This window comes from Leopardus geoffroyi, chromosome C1 (assembly GCF_018350155.1).
Source record: "Leopardus geoffroyi isolate Oge1 chromosome C1, O.geoffroyi_Oge1_pat1.0, whole genome shotgun sequence".
Lineage (NCBI taxonomy): Eukaryota > Metazoa > Chordata > Mammalia > Carnivora > Felidae > Leopardus > Leopardus geoffroyi.
Genome location: NC_059328.1, coordinates 62,327,485 through 62,350,179, shown reverse-complemented (window position 1 = coordinate 62,350,179; position 22,695 = coordinate 62,327,485). Strand labels below are relative to the sequence as shown.

The window sequence follows — 22,695 nt, the reverse complement described above, 5'->3', positions numbered from 1 at the left end:
GCTTTAGTAATCAAAATCAACACCTCAAATTATGCTCAGAAGTCAAATAGGTAGTCAGTGACGAGGAGAGCACAGATGTTGCTCACTTTGTTCGTCCAATTCCCTCAAGCAGATGGGCAATAAAAAGTCTGTGCGTGCAGTAGGGAGGCATCAAAGCCTCCACACAGCCACAACATAAACTAAAAGTAACAGCATATCAGAAGCCCCAAATCGATGGATTTGGTGTTGCCATTGATAAGGAAGAACAGCTTGAACAGAAGGCAGTGCTAGTAATCATATTCTGTGAAGATTCGTGACACCTTTATTCCAAGGAAAGTGGTGTGCTAAGTACATCATCATTACAGTCAAGAATTTATCATGCTTAATATGGGGGAGGTAAGTGTATTCTTATTATCTCATTTTTTGCAGCCTGATAGTTACTTTGAGTGCAAATCCTTTTAGCTTTATTTTGTGGGGAGATATTGAAAAGATAAGTGATACAACTAAGTTCTCATAAGCTGGGAGAATTGATTCCTTTACTATTTCTAGAATGGGAATGGCTGAAATTCAGTGAAATCTTTAGTTCAAGAACTCTCCATTGGATCTGATTCACCTTGATTCAAATTTTACTTATTATTTCTGTTCCTCCTGGACTGACACGTCTTGACTGCATTCGGATCTGTTTTCACCTATGCACTATATTGACTCAGTTTCCCGCTAAGTCATGTAACCTGTAGAGAAAGGGACGCAAGTGGTGCTAGAGGAAGAAGGATGGTGGAGACTGACAACTGCCAGGCACCTTTTTCAGGTCACAGATTGTCTCTAAGCCTTGGTGAAAAGTTCTCCAGTTTGTGCTAGTTTCTGGGGAAGAGTGTGAGCACTTTCCCCAGTGGGCAGCCCAGCAGTGTATCATCTGTCCATGTGGCTGTTCATCTGGGCGGGCTGTAATCTAACAATATCCGTGTACCTCATTGGGAGGTGATGGAGTCTAGCAGTCCTGAGCCAGAATCTGCCTCCATCACTAACCTGCTGGGTGAGCTTGGGCAACTGTCAGCCTCAGTTTCCTCATTTGTAAAGTTGTGATGTTGGTTCTTAATTTATTGTTCTGGGCAGGGTAATGAATCCTGCAACAAAATGTGTATATGGTGCCCAGCAAAGAAGTTGGCACAGAAGAAGTGCTCAATAATCTTATTATTATCACAATCATATTTTTATTAATGTCTGTATTATTGTCATGACTGGAATTCTTATTTCAATATTAACTTCAGAGATAGGAAAAAAGCTATAGAAGGTTTTATTCATGTTACTTTTGTTATGACTGATTTTTAAAATATTTTTTAATGTCTCAGTACATTCAGATCATATGTTTATTTCACCAGATTCGACTTGGAATGACTTTATGACCTCTACAAATTATTGCCATCTCCAAAGAAAAAAAGCTTATTGCAGGGAAAAGTCAAAAAAAGATTGTTGTACAGGCTTCAAAAGGCCATTCTAAAAACAATGATGACAGTTCTATTAAAATAAGCATGCAGGCTCCCGAGGTGTTTACTTAAAGGGCACAACAACATTTGACTGTATATGTTTCTTAAAAAATCAATCATATTTATTGAGAGTCAACCTTGTATGTAGGTCTTTTGTTGCTGTGTTGTTGGAATAACAAGTTATCAAAGACTGGCATCTTTCTTCTTCCGATTATTTTTATCTCAGCTTCCATATGTTTATAAACCTGAATGTTCTTTTCGCACATAATTCTCATTTAAGGACTTGAATGATATGCTTACTGGACTCCATTATAAAGCCAAAAATATGCTTGAAGTCACAAGTTTTAGTTTGAAACTACCGTTCTTAGTTGTTAAGTTGTTTTCTTGTTTATTACTGTGGGTAAAATTGTTAATAACTGTGTTCACTTACAAGATTTTAGTATTAATAAGGAGAAAAGAGTTTATTCGAATTAACTATGTGTACTATAATAAAAAGATTTCTTATAACATTTTTTACTGGAGTAAGAAATAAGTGATTTAAAAAGCTCTGAGGTTCCACTGTGGTATAAATACAGGTTAAGCATCACCTTGTGTTTATATTTTTCACAGGTGCATTATTGCAATGGGCCTTGACAAAAATCCAACTTCACCAAAACCTAGGAAAGAAAAGAATATTGAGAAAAGAGAAGAACTAAAGAAGGGTGAGGGGAAACTGAGGAAGGATAGAGGGTACATGATACCAAGAAGGTATGAGATGGTGGGGAGCAAAACTTCCCCTTCAGTCATTTTTTCAGCTCAAGAAAAAACAAGGAATGGAGAAGTGAGAACAGCTGTGGAAGAAATGGAACGTAAAGAAAATCCAGGACAAGATGTTTGTGAAGATGACCAGGAAAATATATTTAAATACGGTAATGGATAACATGGAATTCTTTTGTTGTTGCTATTGTTGTTTTGCTTACGTCTTTAAAATGCCATTATCAGGGGCTCCTGGGTGGCTCAGTTGGTTAAGTGTTTGACTCTTGATATGGGCTCAGTTCATGATCCCGGGGTTATGATGTCGTGGTTGTGCATTCAAGCCCCATGTCGGGCTCTGAGCTAACAGCGCAGAGCCTGTTTGGATCTCTCTCTCTCTTTCCCTCTCTCTCTACCCCTCCCCCACACAATCGCACTTTCAAAATAAATAAATAAATAAATAAATATAAAAACCCATTATCAAAATTTGCAACAATATTTATTAAATGTTACTCAGTTATAGTCCATAGGCAGCTAACTCTGGAGAGGTGAAGATGCTCATAGGGGCAGGAGAGGAAGGGGAGTTTATGCCTGTGTGAACCAGAAGGTCTGTTCACTTCTACAGAGAGAGACCAGGTTGACCAAATAGAATTTTACCTTTTTTTTTTTTTTTTTTTTTTTTTTTTTTTTTTAGTATTTCCATGTACTTGCTTTGGTGAAATCGATGCTTATGTAGCAATAAGAGTATTCCATAACTAAAAACAGTTGACATAGGCTTGGGGTCCTAGAGCCTATCTGTCTGCCTTGTTATTCTCCCCTTTTCTTCTGTCCTCTCCTGCACTCTTCTTCTTCCTCCTCCCTTCCTTCTTCCTTTCCTTCCTTTCTTCTGTCCTCCCTTCCTTCCTTCCTTTCTCTTTCTTTCCACACACACACACACACACACACACACACTCACTCATATGTATAGTAGTGATAATAACAATAATTGAAGTGCCAGGCACTGAGCACCAGGTCAGGAGCTTTTCACACACTATTTCATTTTATCCTCACCACTCATTGTGATAAATATTATTATTCCCTCCATTTTACAGGACAGGAAACTGAGGCTAAGGAATACAGACAGAAAGCAGCAGAACTAAGATTCATAGTGTAGGAGAGGAAACTTTTTCCTGGGCCCATTTAGGTTCATTGGCTGGGTCCTTATAAATTAATTAGACTGACAAAAGAGGTTAAAATGGGAAAAACAAAGAAATTTATTAGCATGTGCATCACACATACACGCAGGAGCACTCAGCTGAGTAACTCAAAGGGGTGGTTAGAACTTGGGCTTATGTGGCATCTTACAAAAGAACAATCATTTTTAGAGAAGTGACAGGAAAAAGGGAAAGGACAGCTTCTGGGGCAGCAAATTGTGGGAAGGCAAATATGTAGCAAAACTAATGATATAAGGGCTAGTTTCAGTGAGGTTTAGTATGCTGATTCCTTTGGTGTTTTGTCTGGGCTGATAAGGGTCTAAAGTTGTCTCCTGTGATTAACTTGTGTCCATCTTGGTAGAGAGAGGAGGGGAGACACCTTCAAAAATGTATGCTGTGCTTTTAGGGAGAGGGCAGAGAGCTCATCGTATATCTACTATTACTCAGTTGCTTTAAGCTCAAAATAATCTTATACCAAAGTGGCTATTTTTGGGCCACATACTCTGCCATACTCCAGTACCCAGGCCTGTCTAATTCAAAAACCCAGACTTTCCCACACTGTACAACCTCCTATTCTGTAAAAGCTATTTTAGATGTTGCCTGGTTGTGGGTGATATGTCAAAGAGTCAGAAAGAGAGAGCTGCCTGGGTGTCCCTCCTACAGCAAGGAGACGGAGCAGGATTAGGGGAGCAGAGCTGTGGGCTGGGGTGACTTGTGGAAGAACTGGCATCAGGCAAGGGGCAGATTCCAGGTACTTCCTTCTCATCTCATCTTGCTCAAGGGTTCAGAAATCCCAGAGAATAATTACAGAGCTATTATAACACTGCACTTTGTTCATTACTGAAATAACATGATCATCTTAAAATGGATTTCACTTATAACACTTTGACTCAGTTTATCTCTGTGATCCCTTCTAGTCTTTATTATCTTAGACTGAGAATTTAAAATGATCTACGGCAACAGCAATAGTGGAGAGATTAACAAATGGGTTGTGTTTTTATGTGTTTTAACTTTCAAGACATATAGTTTTATTAAAGCTATGTTCAGGAGAGGCTTTTCATTTTCTTCATTTTTTTTTCCTTAAACCAACATGGCCAGTGTTATGAGTAGTGTACTTTATGCCTATAGCTTTTCCTAAGGTCTTCTTCTGTGTTGGCTAGTTAATGGACTTGTTCTTTAAAAAAAGAAGAAGAAAAAATAGTAGCAGCAAGGCTTCTGCTCTCTGCAGAGCATCCACTGATGGTAAGAGCAGCAGGAAACTTGAGTGGAGGTCAGCGCGAGAGAGTTGCAGCTGGATTGATGTCAACCTTATGTCGATTCACTTCCTCATTAGTGAGGATGGTAAACAACAAGCTAATTAAATTCTCTGAAAGAAGGAAGATGAAATGGGAGAAACAGAAGAAATATGAAAAGGAATCCAGAAAGCATGCCACCAGTTCATTCATATTGAGAACATGAGTAGCTAACACAAAGTATATGGCTTTGAGCTGCCATGCTAATTGAGCACGTGTGGTTAATGGAGGGATGATATTTATTTAGATGTGAAGGCAGTAGTGGGTAGGGCTAAGCCAGGACAGCCTTGAAGCCCATACTTTGAGAGAAACACAGAAGGTCCTGTAAAATAGGATGTAGGGACTATTTTTATGGTTCACTACATGTTCCTTTAATTTTATTCTCTGCTTCAGTAATATAACAGTAATTGTGTCCTAATTGTGGGCCCTAGTGCTTCTGCAATTTTAGTCAGGTGCCTCCATTAAAGTGTATTTCTCCTGGTCTACAACCAACTCTTTCCACTTCCAATCACAATCACTATTACTACTAATCCCTAATAATCACTAGACACATATTGTCCATGACACTGTACTAAGCATGTTCCAGGGATTATTGCTTTAATACTGACCATAGCTTTGTGAGGCAGGAGCTACCATCACAGATGAAGAAACTGAAGCTTAAAGATATTAAGCAAATTGCCTAAGGTCACACAGCTAGCGACTGTTTTAACTTGGACTTCGGTACCTGACAGCCTGCTTCTAAAACCTTCATATGTCACCACTATGCAATACTATTGATGGAATTATAGCAATTCACTCATGTTCTGTTGGGCCCCCTGCTTATCCTGTGGCCAGGAAGAAATATCTGTAAAGTGACAGATTCCTGTGTTTCCTTGTGTGTGTGTGGGGGGGGGGGGGGGGTGTGTATGCATGCACATGCAAGTTCTATAGCTAACTTGAATTCTTTTTTGTACGAAGTTTCCAAGATCTCCAGATGACTTTCTGCCCTTTTTTTTTTTTTTAAATTCCATTCCACTCATTTGACATTGTTTCGTATAATTAATCATGAGTCCTATATAAAAATCCATAGGCAATCAAGCCCAGTAGTGTTGAAACTAACACTACTGAGAACCATGTATAAAGACTACTACGAGTACAGTTATCTCTTCTGTACCTGAGTCTTATTTCCTCAACAAAAATTGGAGATTCCTTGATGGCAGGGGTTGTGCTATTGTAGTGTCTCTTATTTTGCTATTTTATCTTCTTGCACATTAAAGATTCTCAATAAAGGCTTATTGACTGATAGCTAACTAGGCCAAGTGAGGAACTATTCTATTATTTGGTCTGAAATATTTGGATCCAAATATTTGTTTTTATTAGTATTTCCTATTTGTTTCATGCAATATAAACCAAATTTTTCATCTTCTTGTTCATTTATAATTTTTGTTTTGCTAATAATTTGCATTTCATGTTCCCCATATTAAATCTCTTTTATGAAAACATTCTTGTGATGAATTCTCTTTGTTTGCCTTTCTTCGTTACAGTTTCTGATTTCACTTTTCCCCTTACATCTCCCTCATACAATCTCTGCATTAACAGAGCTTTCTTCATATGCACAGGGCATGCATTTCTAAATTAAGTTTCTTTCATTGCAGCAGGGTAGCTCTCAAGTAATTACCTGAGAGGCCCCCACCACTGGAAAGGAAGCCAGAATATCTAATAACTAAAACACACAAAATGAGGAAAGCTTTATTTTCCCTGTAATTTTTATTTTAAAGATAATTGTTTATGTGCTTAATTGGTTCTGCATGAAATCCTTTTGCTCTCCATCCTTGGCATGTTGTCACTTCAAGATTTTTAGTTGTTGGTGGAGGAAAAAGGGGAACAATTAAATATGAAAGGTGAAAAATTATAACCACAAGGGACAGCTGGAGTTTATCTGATGTGACAATTTCCTTTTTCTGCTACAGATTTGTTGCACCTCTGTAGGGAATGAAGCAAATTAGTGGCTGTGACAGGAATGTTCTATTTTATAAGAATTTTTTTATCCTTGGAATGTAATTATTTCATTGACTGTAAGGATGAATAATGCATATGATTTGGGTTCTGGTCTAGGTATAGAATCCCTCATAATGCCTTTTCTTGATGTCCATTTGGTTCTCAAAGAATGTGCTATTCATGGTGTTACTTCTCAGGGCCTTTGGACTTGATTAATTGAATTTTTCCACTTCGCTATTCATTAACTTGATATCCAAATATTTTGAACATTCTTCATATGAAATATGACCTCACTGAGTCTCCAAATTAGCTTTCATTATTATAACCCTGTTCTCTTCATTTTTAATTTATTTCTAATTTATTGTTTTCTATCAAGTTCTTCTCTTGTCCATTTTGGTTATTGTAGATGATGATGTACATTTGTAAATGAACTTTCATTAGGTTGCAGGCTTGTCATTTGGAGCCTTATTTCTTTTGTGCTCTTGTATATGTGACTGATTGCAGTCTTTGATCATTTGCTGTTAGTTTTCCATGTCCACTAATTGTGTGAAAAAGATGTGAAGAAAGGCCCAGAGAAGAGAAAGTCATGGAGTCAAGGTTCTCATTAAAGTAAAATGGCTTAAGTATCAGGGATTCTGTTTTCATTCTCATAGTGGAGATGTTTTTTTCTCAGAATATGAAGAAGATTTTGAAGCAGATGAGGAGAAACAAGATGAGAAAGCTAATGAAGAAGGACAGGCTGATGATCAAATGAATGGGATGTCAAAGTCACCCTCAGATGATGAAAAAGATCATTTAGACCCTGCAAAGGAGAGTGAAACCTCGTGGCAGAAGGCGGCACATGCTGATGACAATGTGAAAGATGAAGGTGACGGATGCTCTGACAGTGAGCTGGAGGAGGAGAAACAAGGCAAGTTGTTCCACTTACCATGTGATGTGTGCTGTTCGGCAAAGGTGCTGACTACTTTTCTTTTCTTTATATTTGATGAGATGACCCTCTTTTAAGGGAACTTTTAGAGCCTGGTTCCCTAACCAGAGGATGCTGATCAATCAGTCTTCCATAGATACCCAACTTACGGGGTGGGTCCTTAACCCCTTCTCTTTCCTTAGTTTGCTGGGATTTTTTAATAGGGGTCAGGTAAAGCTTGCTGTGACATGTCTTCTCTTTACTTAGAAAGTTACTCCTTTTTTTTAATGTTTATTTATTTTGAGAGAGAGAGAGAGACACACACACAATGAGTAGGGGAGGGGAAGAGAGAGAGAGAGAGAGAGAGAGAAAGAAAGAATTCCAAGCAGATTCTGTACTGTCAGCAAAGAGCCCAAGCAGGGCTTGGACTCACAAACTGAGATCATGACCTGAGCAGAGATCAAGAGTCATGCTTAACCAACTAAATCACCCAGGTGCCCCTCCTTTTTTTTTTCTTTTTCTTTTCCTTTTTCTTTTTTTTTTTTAATCCCAAAGCATTCCCTCTTACACATATACACATACCATTTTGTGGCCTTAGAAAAATGAAAAGTAGCTTCTTTTCAGTTAAAGGGAAAGTTGAAAACTCCTGCCTTAGGTTCACTTTTTTGTCTTAACTTACCTGAACACAGGGTGCTGACGTCTTAGTTTCATGTAAGGATCATCTCTCATGGCAAAGGAGACCTCCTCATAGTCCTTAAGCCTAAAATGATTCTGAGTGTTCATGGGAAAAATACAGAGAGGTTTTCAGGTAGACAAAGAAACCATCATCTGAGGCTTATCTCAAACATTTGAAGACTTTTTTTAATATGTCAATTTACCGAAGTAATGTTTGGTCAAAGAAGGAACCGATTTCCTGCTTTGTCCCATAAGGGTTTGGCCGAGGCTATGTGATTCTTAGTTAATCAGAGATCTTTCCTGGTACATCCAGAATATTAATAGTTATAACCATAACACTGTCATATTTAAGTATGTGTATGTCTTTGTAGTTTGTGTTGGGCTAGAAAATAAGTTTATATCATGATGACTTTTTTATTTGTTTTTAAAGTTTATTTATTTATTTTTGAGAGAGAGTAAGAGAGCACATACAAGCAGGGGAAGGGCAGAGAGAGGAGAGAGAGAATCCCAAGCAGGCTCTGCACTGTCAGTGCAGAGCCCGATAAGGGGCTCAATCCCATGGAACTGCGAGATCGTGACCTGAGCCAAAGTCATACACTCAACCAACTGAGCCACTTAGGTGCCCCCATGATGACTTTTTGAATTGCTGTCTATTTTCACCATTCTTTCCAGCTCTCAGCAATTTTTCTGTATAAAATCTCAAACTTTGGGGGCACCTGGGTGGCTCAGGTGGTCGAGTGTATGACTTTAGCCCAGGTCATTGTCTCCCGGTTCGTGAGTTCAAGCCCCACATCAGGCTAACTGCTACTGTCTTCCTGTCAGTGCAGAGCCCACTTTGGATTCTCTGTCCCCTTCTCTCTGCCACTCTCCCATTCACACTCTCCAAAAAGTAAATAAATATTTTTTTTTAATCTCAAAATTTTGAATTCGGCAAATATATTAGGATAATATGAAATAAAAGTAAATTCAGTAATCAAGTAATCACAAGAGCAAATATTTATAGTTTCACTCTCTTCAAGAAAGAATTTAAGCAAACCTATTCTAAAATTTCATGCACACATATACAAGGCAATAACATGCAGAAATAATTTAGAGTAAAAGGGAAGATAATTTTACTAGGAACCATACATGAGACCATCAATAAGCTTGAACTAAAAATTTAATCCTGAGTTTCCTGACAGTCAAAGCAAAGAGTGAAGCATGATGTGAAAATTTAGAATGATGTTCACTATTAGTAAACTTGAAAACAAGATTTGCTGTCACTTTCATTATAGTTGAAAGAACTACTCAAGATTAACGGTCTGGCATTGAAATATTTTTTGTGAAGTCTTAAACTAGCCCTTTTCTATAATTTCTCTTAATACTTATATTTTATGTTTCCAGGCATGCTTAATATGTAAGCTTTTTTCCCCCTCAATTTGAATGTGAGCATCGAATTTAAGTTTACATTACTATCTGATATAGGGAAAGTTAAAGAATTCTATGAAAAAGTGATGTCACCTGAGTCAAATTTTAAAGAAGCTGTACAAATGACTTGAACCTGGAAAATAATTGAAAATGTGTTTGCATGTAAATATAATTGGTTCAAAACACAAAGGACTCAATTTTTCACTTCTTCAGTATGGTGGAGAATTATCAAGGGTTGATTTCATGAAGATTCAATACATTCTTTCAATAGTTGGGCATCTGGGATTATTTTTGTGCTGCTTAATCATCTTTTTTTCTTGGGATCAAATGGATTTTTTCTATGACAGATTAATTTTTATGTTCAAACAGAGAGGGGTGTAGGCAGTACCTGGATATTCCTGGAGGAAAACTTTAGTCATTTAGACCTGTAATTATTGAATAATAGGCAGAGATTGGTAAGCTTTATCATTGAATACTGCTTGCATATAAATAATTGGAACCCTATATTTGGAAAGGTATTCCAAAGGTATTTATTGTTTATTAAAACTCAGTGCTAAGCACTATACCAAATATTTTACATGAATTATCTGATTTACCTCAAACAATCTTATAAGGAAGGTACTTTTTCTTTTTATCTCCATTTTTTCAAATAAACTTGGAAATGGTGGGATTAAGTAACTCACATAGCCAGAAAGTAACAGAGCCAGGATATAAACATTACTTAAGTTTAGAGCTTGCATTTTGGAGAAACAACATAACTATGATTTTTCCAAATGAGAAAATATCTATTTATCTAAAAGTAAAGCAAATCCCCCTAATAAAAGGATTGTGCTTCCTTAAGACAATACATTTTAGAGGTACTTATCTTGAGTTCATCTTATTCTCTAGCTTCTGTTTTTTATTTTGTTTTTAAACAGAGGAGATAAAAACAGACATTTTCTGCTTTTACTCAAATTTACCTTTCTCTTCCCTGGATGGGCCTCCCTGTCCACTTCCAGGCCTTTCATTCAGTTCCAGCTTAGCCCCCTTCTCTTCCACCCACATTCTCCTCCTTTGGCACCCTTCACTGATCTCTTTATATTATGAAACTCTATCATTCAGTAATTCTTTATTCTCTTATTGTTTCATATGTTAAATTTTACCTTCCAAATTCATTACACAAGTTACTGACAAAGTTATTTACACTATGAAAGCTAGGACTGTATGTTGTCTTTGTTATTCCTCACAAAGGTGATTTCTTAAAAGATATTTCGTACATATTAAGCAATTACTTGACTGTTTTTTTTTTAAGTTTATTTATTTTGAGAAAGAGAGAGAGCGAGAGAGAGAGCATGCACAAGCGAGGGAAAGGCAGAGAGAGAGGGAGAAGAGCTAAGCTCAAGCAGCTTCACACCATCAGCACAGAGCCTGATGTGGGGCTCAAACCCACGAACCATGAAATAATGACCTGAGGCAAGATCAAGAGTCAGATGCTCAGCCGACTGAGCCACCCAGGCACCCTAATTACTTGATTGTTTTAACACCAGGAATACTTGATTGTTTTAACACCAAGAATACTAAGATGCCATGATATGTAGTTACATTTACACTGTATGTTATTATTAGAATTTTATTGAAAAAGATTGTATAGAGTTAGCTGCAATTTAGGTGTAGAATATATAATAAAGAGATATGTAATAAAAGCTACCACAACGTACAAAATCTAGCACGCAAAGGTTGGGAAATTTAAAAGGCAAAAATTAAATTTGCCAACTATTTTTTTTAAGAGAAAGAGAAAGAGAGAGAGAGAGAGCAGGGGAGGAGCAGAGGGAGAGGGAGAGAGAGAATCTTAAGTAGGTTCCATACCCAATGCAAAGCCCAACATGGGGCTTGAACTCAGGACTGTGAGATCATGACCTGAGTTGAAATCGAAAGTCAGATGTTTAACCAACTAAGCCCACATGGCGTCCCCCCCAACTATTTTATTTTGTTGTTTCAATAATGATATTATTAAGCTATCCTTTTTCAGAGCTCTTTTGCATTTTTGGTATTTACAATAAAACTTTGCCATTATTCTGAAATAAAATCTCATCATTTATTACTGTTTCTTTCTTCTACCTCCAGGCTCTTTTATTTCCCTTCCCTTGATTTTGATAACCTGGCCTTGTGTTATTCAGAAACATTCCTTTTAGCATGTGGAGTATCCAAATTAGAGGTTTCACCCAGCAAACAAAGTAGCATGCTTTAAAAATGATAATGACACAATAGATTCCTTGGAACACTCTATTAAAAAGCCAGACAGCATTTCATCTTCAGAAGTGTAAGAGGCATATTGTGACCACTGAATCTGAGACACCAGTTCATCCTTTTTATTGACATGATTAAGAATCTTGCTGTTAGTATTTGGATGTGTTTCATTTGAACCTGCCTGCACCTGTTCCCAGAGGGCAAACAATTGCCCAGGCTGTCACTCTAGTGACAAGTCGGTCCCATTTAAACTGCCAGCTAACAATTGCGTGGGCCTGCCTTGATGAATGCTCTCTGCTGAGCAGCCCATGAGTGATGAGCGCTAGGGACCGAGAGCCACTAGGAGAGCACCCTGGTTTAGGAATGACGGGTGAGACTTTCCATCGTTTACAAAGAATGACACCTTCCTTTTCTCTGCATTTGTGTTGGCAACCCTAGGTGCTAATTCACTAGTTGAAAATATATTGTCATAGATGAATGTTATAAGGTTGAGGGGAAAAGTGTCATGTCACTGACAATACACTTTTGTGCTTTTATGGACAGTTTGGTTGATAATGCTTATGAGTAAGAGGTAAAGAATAAATAGCTCCTTAAGAGTAGAGTAAGAGAGAAAGAAAGAGAAAAACTCTTCCCAGAATTGCAAAAGATAGAATATAATAATTAAAACAAATGCTTTTTCTAGTAAGAAATATAATATTTCACTTGTGCTATTTTCCAGTCTGTTGAAGAAATAGTCCTTATAGACTTTTAAAATTCCCGAATCACAAAAGATATTCTATTTACTTGACTTACTGACTTCAACAATCTCACTCTTCATTTCTTGGCCTGACTATTGAAGAGGAGCATGAGGGAAGCCTCCTCCCTCCGTGTTGAATTATAAGTGATGTGAAAACCACATTCTGTGGACTTCAGTGTAACTTGACTGCTCCTTGGAGCAGAGAAGATTAGGGGAAGATTGTAGGTGGCCTTCTGGTGAGACTCTATATGTGTGGGTTTTTTGTTGGTTGGTTGGTTGGTTGGTTGGTTTTTTACATGATTAGTCAAACTTTAATTTTTCTGAATGGCAAGAATTCCTCAATCCATATTCACTTTTTGATTGTTGAAGCAAGAAGGCATGGCTTTCAGGTGAATATTTAAATGCAGACTCATCTTTTAGTCCACATAAAATACTTTCCTATGAGGTATTTCTCTACAGTTTTGAATCTGCCTTGTACACAACAAAGGCATTATGAAGACACCCAGTAAAGTCTTGTGGAATATATGGCTGATGGAGTAGATTAATGATAAATATAAAAGGACTTAGGCAGGACAGTGTGACACAGGATTTGATTATATTCCTAGTATTTTAAGTACTCATTTCAGTGTTTTAAAAAGTGCAATTAAAGGTACATATGGAGAAACTTTTAAGTTGTTTTTAATTTTTTCTTCTCCCCCTAACAGAGTTGTATTTACCTATAGATATTTATTCTTGCAAAGTAATGCATATATTTGTCTCATTGATGAATTGAGTAATGACTTATCAGTGTGAGGACATGTGGTCTCCCTTAAGACAAATAACTAGTTAGTGTTCATAGCTAGAATTTAATGACTTCTAGTTTTATTTTCTTAAGCATACGTTCATTCGATAATATTTATGAGTACAAAGCACTTGCCTAGTTAGGCATTATTGTATATGAAACTATTGACTAAATCATAGTATCTAATATAAAATATAAACAGTTTTATGAACTCATGGGTATAATCAAGATAGAACTATTAGTATGAGCAGGATGTATAAACTCATGTGTCGTGGCCAATTTGAAGACAGTAGGAACAGTGCCTATGCAGATTTTTCTGTGAACTCTCAGACTGAAAAATGGGAGAGAGAAGCAATTTGTATTAGAGTTCGAAAGAGTATTGGGTTCATTGAGTTGGGATGCATGGTATGTTACTGGGGTGATCTACATTATTAACTGAATTTACGTATTTGAGTTTATGCATTTTTTTTTCAACGTTTATTTATTTTTGGGACAGAGAGAGACAGAGCATGAACGGGGGAGGGGCAGAGAGAGAGGGAGACACAGAATCAGAAACAGGCTCCAGGCTCTGAGCCATCAGCCCAGAGCCCGACGCGGGGCTCGAACTCACGGACCGCGAGATCGTGACCTGGCTGAAGTCGGACGCTTAACCGACTGCGCCACCCGGGCGCCCCAGTTTATGCACTTTTTAAAGTGTCCATAGGGTTTCAAGCTAGTAAACCCAAAACAAAGTAGTTAAAATCAGGACACTAATGGAGAAAATGGTGAATTTAAACTATAATAGAACCATGTTCGGGGCACCTGGGTGGCTCAGTCAGTTAAGCATCAGACTTCAGCTCAGGTCATGATCTCGCAGTTTGTGGGTTTGAGCCCCGCATCAGGCTCTGTGCTGACAGCTCAGAGCCTGGAGCCTGCTTCGGATTCTGTGTCTCCCTCTCCCTCTGTCCCTCTCCCCGGTCACACTCTGTCTTTCTGTCTTTCTTTCAAAAATAAATAAACATTAAAAATTAAAAAGTAAGAGGTGCTCCGTATGCATTTAATGAATGAATCTATGTAAGTGGGTAGAAAGGTAAACAACTCAGCGCCTCAGTTATGAGAGGGGAGAGCATAGCTCCTCATGAATTTGTGAGACTGGTGTTGACTGTGGATGTGTGAGTGTTGGCACCCTTGTTCACGTGTGTATTGACTTGGCTAGGCAGGCAGTATAAACAGTGGAGATTACTGTATATATATGTGTGTGTGTGTGTATATATATATATATATATATACACATACAGTGGCCAAAATGGAGAATGACCACTAGAGATATAAAAGGAGGACAGATTGAATTCCATGAGTTCAGATGTTTTGGAAAGATCTATTTTTTATTTGTTGTTCTAGGGTGCTGACAGTAGAGAGTTAGTTAAGAGAAGCAATAGTAGGTCCATGACAGTGGATGCTGTCTGTTTGAAGGCCTTTTGGCAAGAAGAGTGGTCTTGGCTTTACTACAGTGGGTCATTAAAAAAAATGTTTTGCAAAACCTGCTACTTTATAGCTAATGGACATTGGGTATTATTTAACTTCTCTGGGCCTTACTTTCTAGATCTAGAAAAGAAGATAGCTATTTCGTGGGATTAAGTGAGATGTTTGTTAAGTATTTACCTCGTTTTTTGGTACACAGTAGGTGCATAACCATGATCAGGTTTTATTGTGTTTTTTTTTTCTAAGCAATTGGCAGCTGCAGTTACTGTGCATCATATAATACAGGGTGAAATCACAAGACAGAAATGTATTAAGCTATACTTAACATGGATGATTTCATAGAGGGGGAAAGACTAAAAGTCATAAAGAAATCATTATTCAATTTGATTATGTTAATTTTGTGTCATGTGATTTCTACAATGACTTACAGAGAGAAATAAGTAGAATTCGCCCCATTTTATAGGCAAGAAAACAGAAGCCTAGAGAGGTTAAGTGGAATAGCCAAAGTCAAAGCTAGTAAGTAGCTGAGTCATGATTGAAACACCAAGGTTTATCTTACAGGAGGACATGTTATTTTCTCTCAGTCTCATGTTGTGTGAAGTAGTAGTGATGCAGAAGAAGGAATAGTTATCAATGACATGAAAAGAGAAGACCGTGAAGGATGTGGAGACTGACTGAATGGGCAGAGTGGAAAGTGAGAGGTCCTGCTTATGATGTGGAATCATAGTACCACACATGCTGGCTTTGGCCAAAGATTTGGGCAACGAGTGCAGATCATTTCTTTACCGTAACACCAAGAGCAGATTCTTTCAGCATCAGTACCTGGAGGGAGCACCAGAGAGACAAATAGAATTGGGTGGGAGGCAGAGTTGCTTACTAACATGACTTCAAGCTAATTTTTTCCCTACTAATGACAAAAAAAAAATTACATATGTCCCCTCAAAGTTCTTTTATGTAAAAAGTTCTTTTAGGCAAAAATTTCTATATAAAAATTTGCTTCATTTCTAAGACAATAAATAAAATTAGTGTTGAAAATCCCAGTCCATGGCCCTAAAACATTTTGAGCTTTTTTTTTTTTTTTTTTTTTTTTTTTGGCAAAGTCTTGCCCCAGTGTCTGCATGAAAATGAGATAAAGGAATGAGAGAGAAACTAACTTGTACGGCAAGGTTAGAGAGAAATTGGAAAACTGAAATGAGTTTATATGGGAGGTCAGGTACCCTTGCCTCTTGAAGGTCATTCATTCTCCTGATCTCTCTTCTCTACGGGACTGGCTCAAAATGAGCCAGAGTGTGTTCCAGCCTTTTGAATTAAAGTAACACAATTAATAGAAGCTAAAGAAAGGTAGCTACTAAAGAAAAGTAGAGGAACGCTCATTTTTTTTTTATTATGTGAACAACTCTCAGAGCCAAAAGTCAGAGCCATTATATCAATATTAAGATGGTAGACACGAATATTTTCGGAAGTGCAGAACAAGTATAATATGGCCTTCTAGCTAATTGTGCAGTTAATGAAAGCTACTGATTGAACAACTAACAAATAGGAGTTCTTTTCCTTTAAAAAAAAATGAGATTCTTTAGAGAAAGGGAGATCATACTCCCTAGAGTGTCTGCATTGGGACAAATAAGATAGAGAACAGTTGTCCTTGATCTGCTGTGCTCCCTCTGAGAGACGGTATATCCAGATTTTATAAAATGGAGATAAAGAAAGAGTGGTTCAAGTATGCATTTCCTTGGAAAACAGTGGTCAACTGGTGCCTGTCAAGGTAGTTGGGAGATAAGAACAAATGGAATTGTGCTTAAAGGGTTCTGTTGCTTAAAGGCTTTTTAGAGTTTGTTTTTTTACCGCTGTGTAGCATCTCTCAAATCTTTGTGGAAACTCTGATAAGTCTCTGTGACTATACTTAAAATTCTAAGCCCTGTCACGGAGAGCCATTTGGGCTGGAGGGTGTGAAGGAGAAGGATAAGAGTAAAGACAGGTATTTCTTCCCTTAAAGTCTGCATCAGCTGCTAGAGCCATCTGTGTAGCTGCCAAGCAGAAATAAAAGAAACAGAGAAAAGAGTAAGGAGAACACAGAGAAAACAAGAAACCTAGGAAGCTTTTAAGTGTAGGATATTTCATTTGAAAATATATTCTGTAAAAAACAATTGTTAACACAGATCTGTTGATTAAAAACTCAAAAGCAAGTTTGTCTTTCTCTGGCCCACAGCGTATGCCATGACTTTCAGGATGTGCATCTTCCTTACAGAGATTCAGTGTGTATGTTGCTTTCTTGGAGATTTTTGAAAGTGCTTTTGGGTAGTAAGCACATTTTGGGCTTCGGTTAGTTTCTAGACTGTGTATCTGTTGCATTACATCAGCATTACTGCCTAAGTCTCCTAGAATCCCTTTTACTGATTCCATGTGCATGTCTCCCAGCTCCTGCACTCTCTACCTTCTTCAGAGGATACTTCTTTAGAGGACAGCCCTGGGCCATGGAGCTGCTTCACCCACAGGTGCAAAGCACCTGAAAGTGCCAAGGAGTTTACCTTCCCCTGGGGTGGCCAGTAGCCATGTCTGACTGGAGCAGAATATGAAAGCCCAACTCCTTCCTTAAGGGAGGAAAAATTCTAATATTCCTGTAAGAGTTTCTCCTGGAGCATATCCTTAATACATCACTTCCTCATGAATCCTGACTTCAGGGTCTGCTTTTGGGGGAACCTGAGATCAGACAACATCTCCTCCTACACACACACACACACACACACACACACACACACACACAGAAGTATCACCTCAAATTATTTTTAAAGTGTCTTGGTAGTTTGCAAACACATAGATCTTTCTAGTACACCTTGCTAGCTGGATATGGTGGATGTTACAGTAGATACATATTTAAATTTTACGCACAGAGAATACTGTGGCTACCAAGGATGATAATGAAATAAGTGCTCTTACTAAATAAATAAAAGATTAATCGGTTATTTCTACAATGAAATAGATACTTACAAATGTTTTCCAATAAAATGGCTTTCAATAAATAAATAAATAAACAAACAAACAAATAAATAAATAAATACAGTTGGTTTTCAGTTAGATGTGGTTTCCTACTGAAAACTTCTGGAGACTCACAGATTACATAGATTTTTATCTTGATAATTATGCACAACCTATGTGAAAAGGGTATCAAGTCTATTAACCTATATTAAAAAAATTTAGTTTGATTGTTGCTAACGTAATTCCCACAATTAAACCAATTGCTTAATGGAAAAACAATGATATCATCATTTTTGTTTTTTAGATATAAAAACTGCTTCATCGTCCTCATCCAGAAGTCACCCATGCTCTAGTTGCAGTGAAGATGAATCCACACTGGGGGATAGGGAAGCCCACACTGAGAACAGTCCAAACAAAAGTTCCAGAAGTTCATCTTTTCAAGAGTCGAGTGAAAATGATGAGGCAGGAAAATCCTGCCTTCCAGTTGAGGATTCCCAAGAAGTTGAAATTGAAGACCAAGAAATAATGACAGCAGATGTAGAAACCAAGCCTTTGCCAATAGAGGAATGCTTGGAGAATGTTCTTGAAGAAGAAATGGAGAAAGGAACCCAAGTGATTGCAGAGGGCATATCTGAGAAGTCCAGGGAACATGTTTCCAAGGAAGAAAAAGAAAAGGATAAAAGTAAGCTTTGGGAAGGAAGCACTGCTAAGGTGAAGGACAAAAAGGCAGGTCCCTATAGGGTGGAGAAAGGTGGTAAGTATGGCCATTGAGTTGACCTGCCATTGTTCCCATGCATGGAAGCTGATTTTGGTCATTGCATTCTGCCAAAGCTTGGGAAATACTATTGTGATAATGCCAGAGTCATTCAATTATTTTCTTATTTCTCTCTTCATCACATAATCATACATGTACACTCAGCTTGCTGTTTTTCTTCTATTGCGTTTTAAAAATTACTTGATAAACCTTATATAGCTTGTTTCCTATTTTCTGTAAATTCCTTCTTATGGTAATTCTCTTTCAAGAATCAAATAAAACACAATATGTGTCTGAAGGCAAGGGTATGTGTGGCTTTTTAGAGGTTATTTAATACTAGGAATACTATTTGTTCTTAGCTATATATGCATTTATATATATATATATATATACACACACACACACACATATATGTATACACACACACATATACGTATACACACACACACACACACACAGCTAACATTGGTAGGTACTTCCTATGTGCCAGTTCTAAACACTTACATATATTAACTCATCTACTCCCCATAATAGCCCAATATCCCCATAGTTAGGTTCTATTATCATCATCTCTTTTTTCATAGGTGACAAAATTATGTCTCAGAGAGGTTAAATAACTTGTCAAGGATTATACAACTAATAAGAAGCATTCCTAGGATTTGAATTCAAGCACAGTAGTTCCAGATTTTAAAGATTGTCTATTGTATCTGTGCAATAGGAATTTAAATTTAGATAAAAATATGAAAATTTCATAGAAAACCCCTAACTTTACTTGAGTTCTTCTCTGAAACTGAGTAACTTCCTGACCCAGGGGTTCCTGAGTGAGTATGCAGCATAGTTCCATCTGACATGGGAAGAGTGGAGAGTGTCCCACAGTAATCAGGTCCCAGGACGTTAGATATGTGGAAAGTTTGATGTCTTTCTCAACTTTAGTAGGACAGGTAAGGGACCAAGTTGTGTCCTGTGGACAGCTGGACCTGCCAGATATTTGGCTTTCACACAGATCCTGTGGCCTGTAATTCTCTCTGTTCCCTGCTCCCTCTCATCTGTCTCCTTTGCCAACATAGTGGGCATTCTTCTTAATTCCAAGATAAAATCTGTGCTCATATTTTAGTATTACTAAAATTCATCTGCTTAAAACTTGTGAATACTTTTAATGTTTCTAACATTTATAGGACCTTAAAAGCTGTAATGAAACCACTGTGGCTTACATATAGGAATTGAAGATGTTGAATAGTTATCTTTCAATTCAATCATTATCATTAACTTTCTACTATGTGCAGGACACCATGGCCAATAAGAAATGTGTAATGTATAACAGAGGGTACCTGCCATCAAATGCTAAGGGGAAATCTTGGCACGCCAATAATTAGACAAAGGTCAGTAAGTAGTCATTCGTAAAACCAGACAAGGTACAAATGCTATGGCGTTTCAAAAGAAGGGGAAAGTCCCATTTGGTTAAGCACACCTTGAACGTTTTTGTGAAGGATTCTTTTGAGAAAGGCTTTAAAGGTTAGGTATGATTATTAAGATGGAATGGAGGACAATAAAAACATTTCAGATGGTGTTATGTAGCAAATTTGAATAATTTTGGAATGAACAACTTGACAAACTTCCACCCACAGGCCAAATCTGGCCTACCACTTTTATTTTTTTCCTGTATTGTCAGTGAGCTAAGAATTTTTTTTTTTAATTTTAAAAATTTATTTATTTGTTTAAGTAATCTCTACACTCAACGTTGGGGCTCAAACTCATGACCCCAAGATCAAGAGTCGCATGCTCCTCTGATTGAGCCAGCCAGGTGCCCCTAAAATTTTTAAATGGTTGGAAAAAATCAAAAGGATATTAATATGTAGTGACATAAAAATTCAGTTCAATTCAAACTTCAAGGTCAGAAAATAAAGTTTTACTGCGACAGAGCCATGCTCGTTTGTTTGTTATTAACGCCACTTTTGCATTGCAAGGGCAGAGTTAAATCATTGCTGCAGAGACCGTATAGCCCACAAAGCCCTAAGAATTCACTATCTGGTCCTAAATAGAAAAAGGTTGCCATCTTCTGCCCTGGGATTATAACACAGACCCCTGAGATTTTCAAAAGGATTTTTTCATATAAGAGTTAAGATTCTGTTAAAATAATTTGAAACCCTTTTATAAAATAATTCAAGTCTTTAATCTTGGATTTCATTGCTCATTTCTGGAGCATACAATGTATAATCTAGGAAATTTGTACGATTTGACAAGCTGCTGCTCGAAAAAGGTAGAGATGTTAAAGTTCATTAGTAACATTGATGCTATTATTACTTCTTTTACCTCCATTTCAGACAAATAGATTGTTTGCCTGGACTTGTGTACATAGACATCTTTTTGAAAAGTAAGATGCATATAATGCAGGCTGTATTTAGATGATGGATGGAATAGCAGAAACATTAGTCTAGGATTATGCCACTTGGAAGAAAGTGAGGTGGTTTATTTTTTTCCAGATGTGTGAAATGAAAAGTGTGTAGATTTATCTTAAATATCTTTCTTAAATATTATGAGAAGTGTGTACTCTTGATTTGATAACATCTATAATTCCTAAGCATTTTATTATCTTTTTATTTTTTTATTTTTATTTATTTTTTTTATAAACTTTTTTTTAACGTTTTATTTATTTTTGAGACAGGGAGAGACAGAGCATGAACAGGGGAGGGTCAGAGAGAGGGAGACACAGAATCTGAAACAAGCTCCAGGCTCTGAGCTGTCAGCACAGAGCCCGACGCGGGGCTCGAACTCACGGACCGCGAGATCATGACCTGAGCCGAAGTCGGCCACTTAACCGACTGAGCCACCCAGGTGCCCCTGTTATCTTTTTATTAAGGCAGGTTCAACACTAGATGGCAAGGTTTGTGACTTTTTTAATCTTTCTTAGGCTTTAACACATGTACTAAGACTCTCTGTTAGTGTTTATTTTTTATTAATAGCTTATGAAATAATAGTTAGAAAATGGAGAAGAGCAGATTTTAAAAAATGACCCATAGATTTAGCACACACACAGGAATTACTTTCAACATTTGGTCAGTTTCTAAACTTTGGGTTTACAAACTTACGTTGTCATATTTTTTATAAAACGTTTTATCTTGCTTTTTATTATTAATGTTATACCATAAGCATTTTTATGTCATTATGTAATCTTTACAAATATGTTTCATGTCTGCGTGTTATCCCGTTTTGTGGTTTTCATATAATTTAATCATTACCCGATTATTGATATTTATATTTTTCCTATTTTCACTATTGTTAATAGGACTTTAATTACCTAGGGTAATTTAAAGCCTATAGTTATTTTCTTAGGATAAGTTCCAAAAAGTGTAATTTCTGGATTACATTTTAAGGCTTTTGATAAAATGTGTTTTTTACAAAAGCCTGGCTGAAAAGTTTAAACAATATGGGACAGAGAAAATGAAAAGAAAATGAAATGAAAGCTAGTTTTCCTTTTCTCCCTCTACTCTTTCCCATGCAACAGAGTCATAACTGTGGAGAATTATTTTTTAGGTCTGATTCCAAAAACATTTCTCTCTATACACATATAAATGAATTTATGTATTACATATATACATATATTATTTTTACATACAGATGGAAATGATACTTTTTGTTTTACAACTTGCTTTTTTTTCACTTAGTACTGTGTCTTCGACATCTTTTCATATCATTGCACATAACTGTATTTTACTCTTATCTACTATACATAGTATTCCATCGTACTGCTTATTTTATAACTTTGCAAATTTTCTTAAAAATATGTTCCCTCCTGTGCAAGAATGGGTAGATTTGTTCTATGACCCATCTTCCACAAAAGGACAAAATTTCTGGGTTATGGAGGCCCAGAGACAAAGATAATAAAGTAGGGTAGAAAATAAAACATTGATAGACTAAAAAAAAAACAAAAACAAAAACCAGCCAAACAAAAAACCATGTAAAATGTTCAGGATGCAGAAGGATTAATGATGTAGAAGGATTAATACTATCAAAATTCAAGGATGCATAGATTATAACACTTGGGTGCCGATGTTTTAAGTATATACAAGGAAATGATACAATGAATTTGTAAATACTTAAAATAACAGATTAATAGAAGT

At 37.0% G+C, this 22,695-nt stretch overlaps 1 protein-coding gene across 11 annotated transcripts in view; it reads left to right on the top strand.

Annotated features, from left to right (window-relative positions):
* The window catches only part of ERICH3 (glutamate rich 3), a 109,745-nt gene that overhangs the window by 69,994 nt on the left and 17,056 nt on the right, over positions 1–22,695 (top strand). For all 11 annotated transcript variants that reach the window (XR_006712383.1, XM_045477863.1, XM_045477862.1 and 8 more), the window contains 3 exons: positions 2,073–2,371; positions 7,331–7,567; positions 18,128–18,577. Coding sequence is in view for 10 of the 11 variants with exons in the window: in XM_045477863.1 (XP_045333819.1) it covers positions 2,073–2,371; positions 7,331–7,567; positions 18,128–18,577 (986 nt within the window). In the remaining variant the exon portion in view is untranslated. The remainder of the gene's footprint in view (positions 1–2,072; positions 2,372–7,330; positions 7,568–18,127; positions 18,578–22,695) is intronic.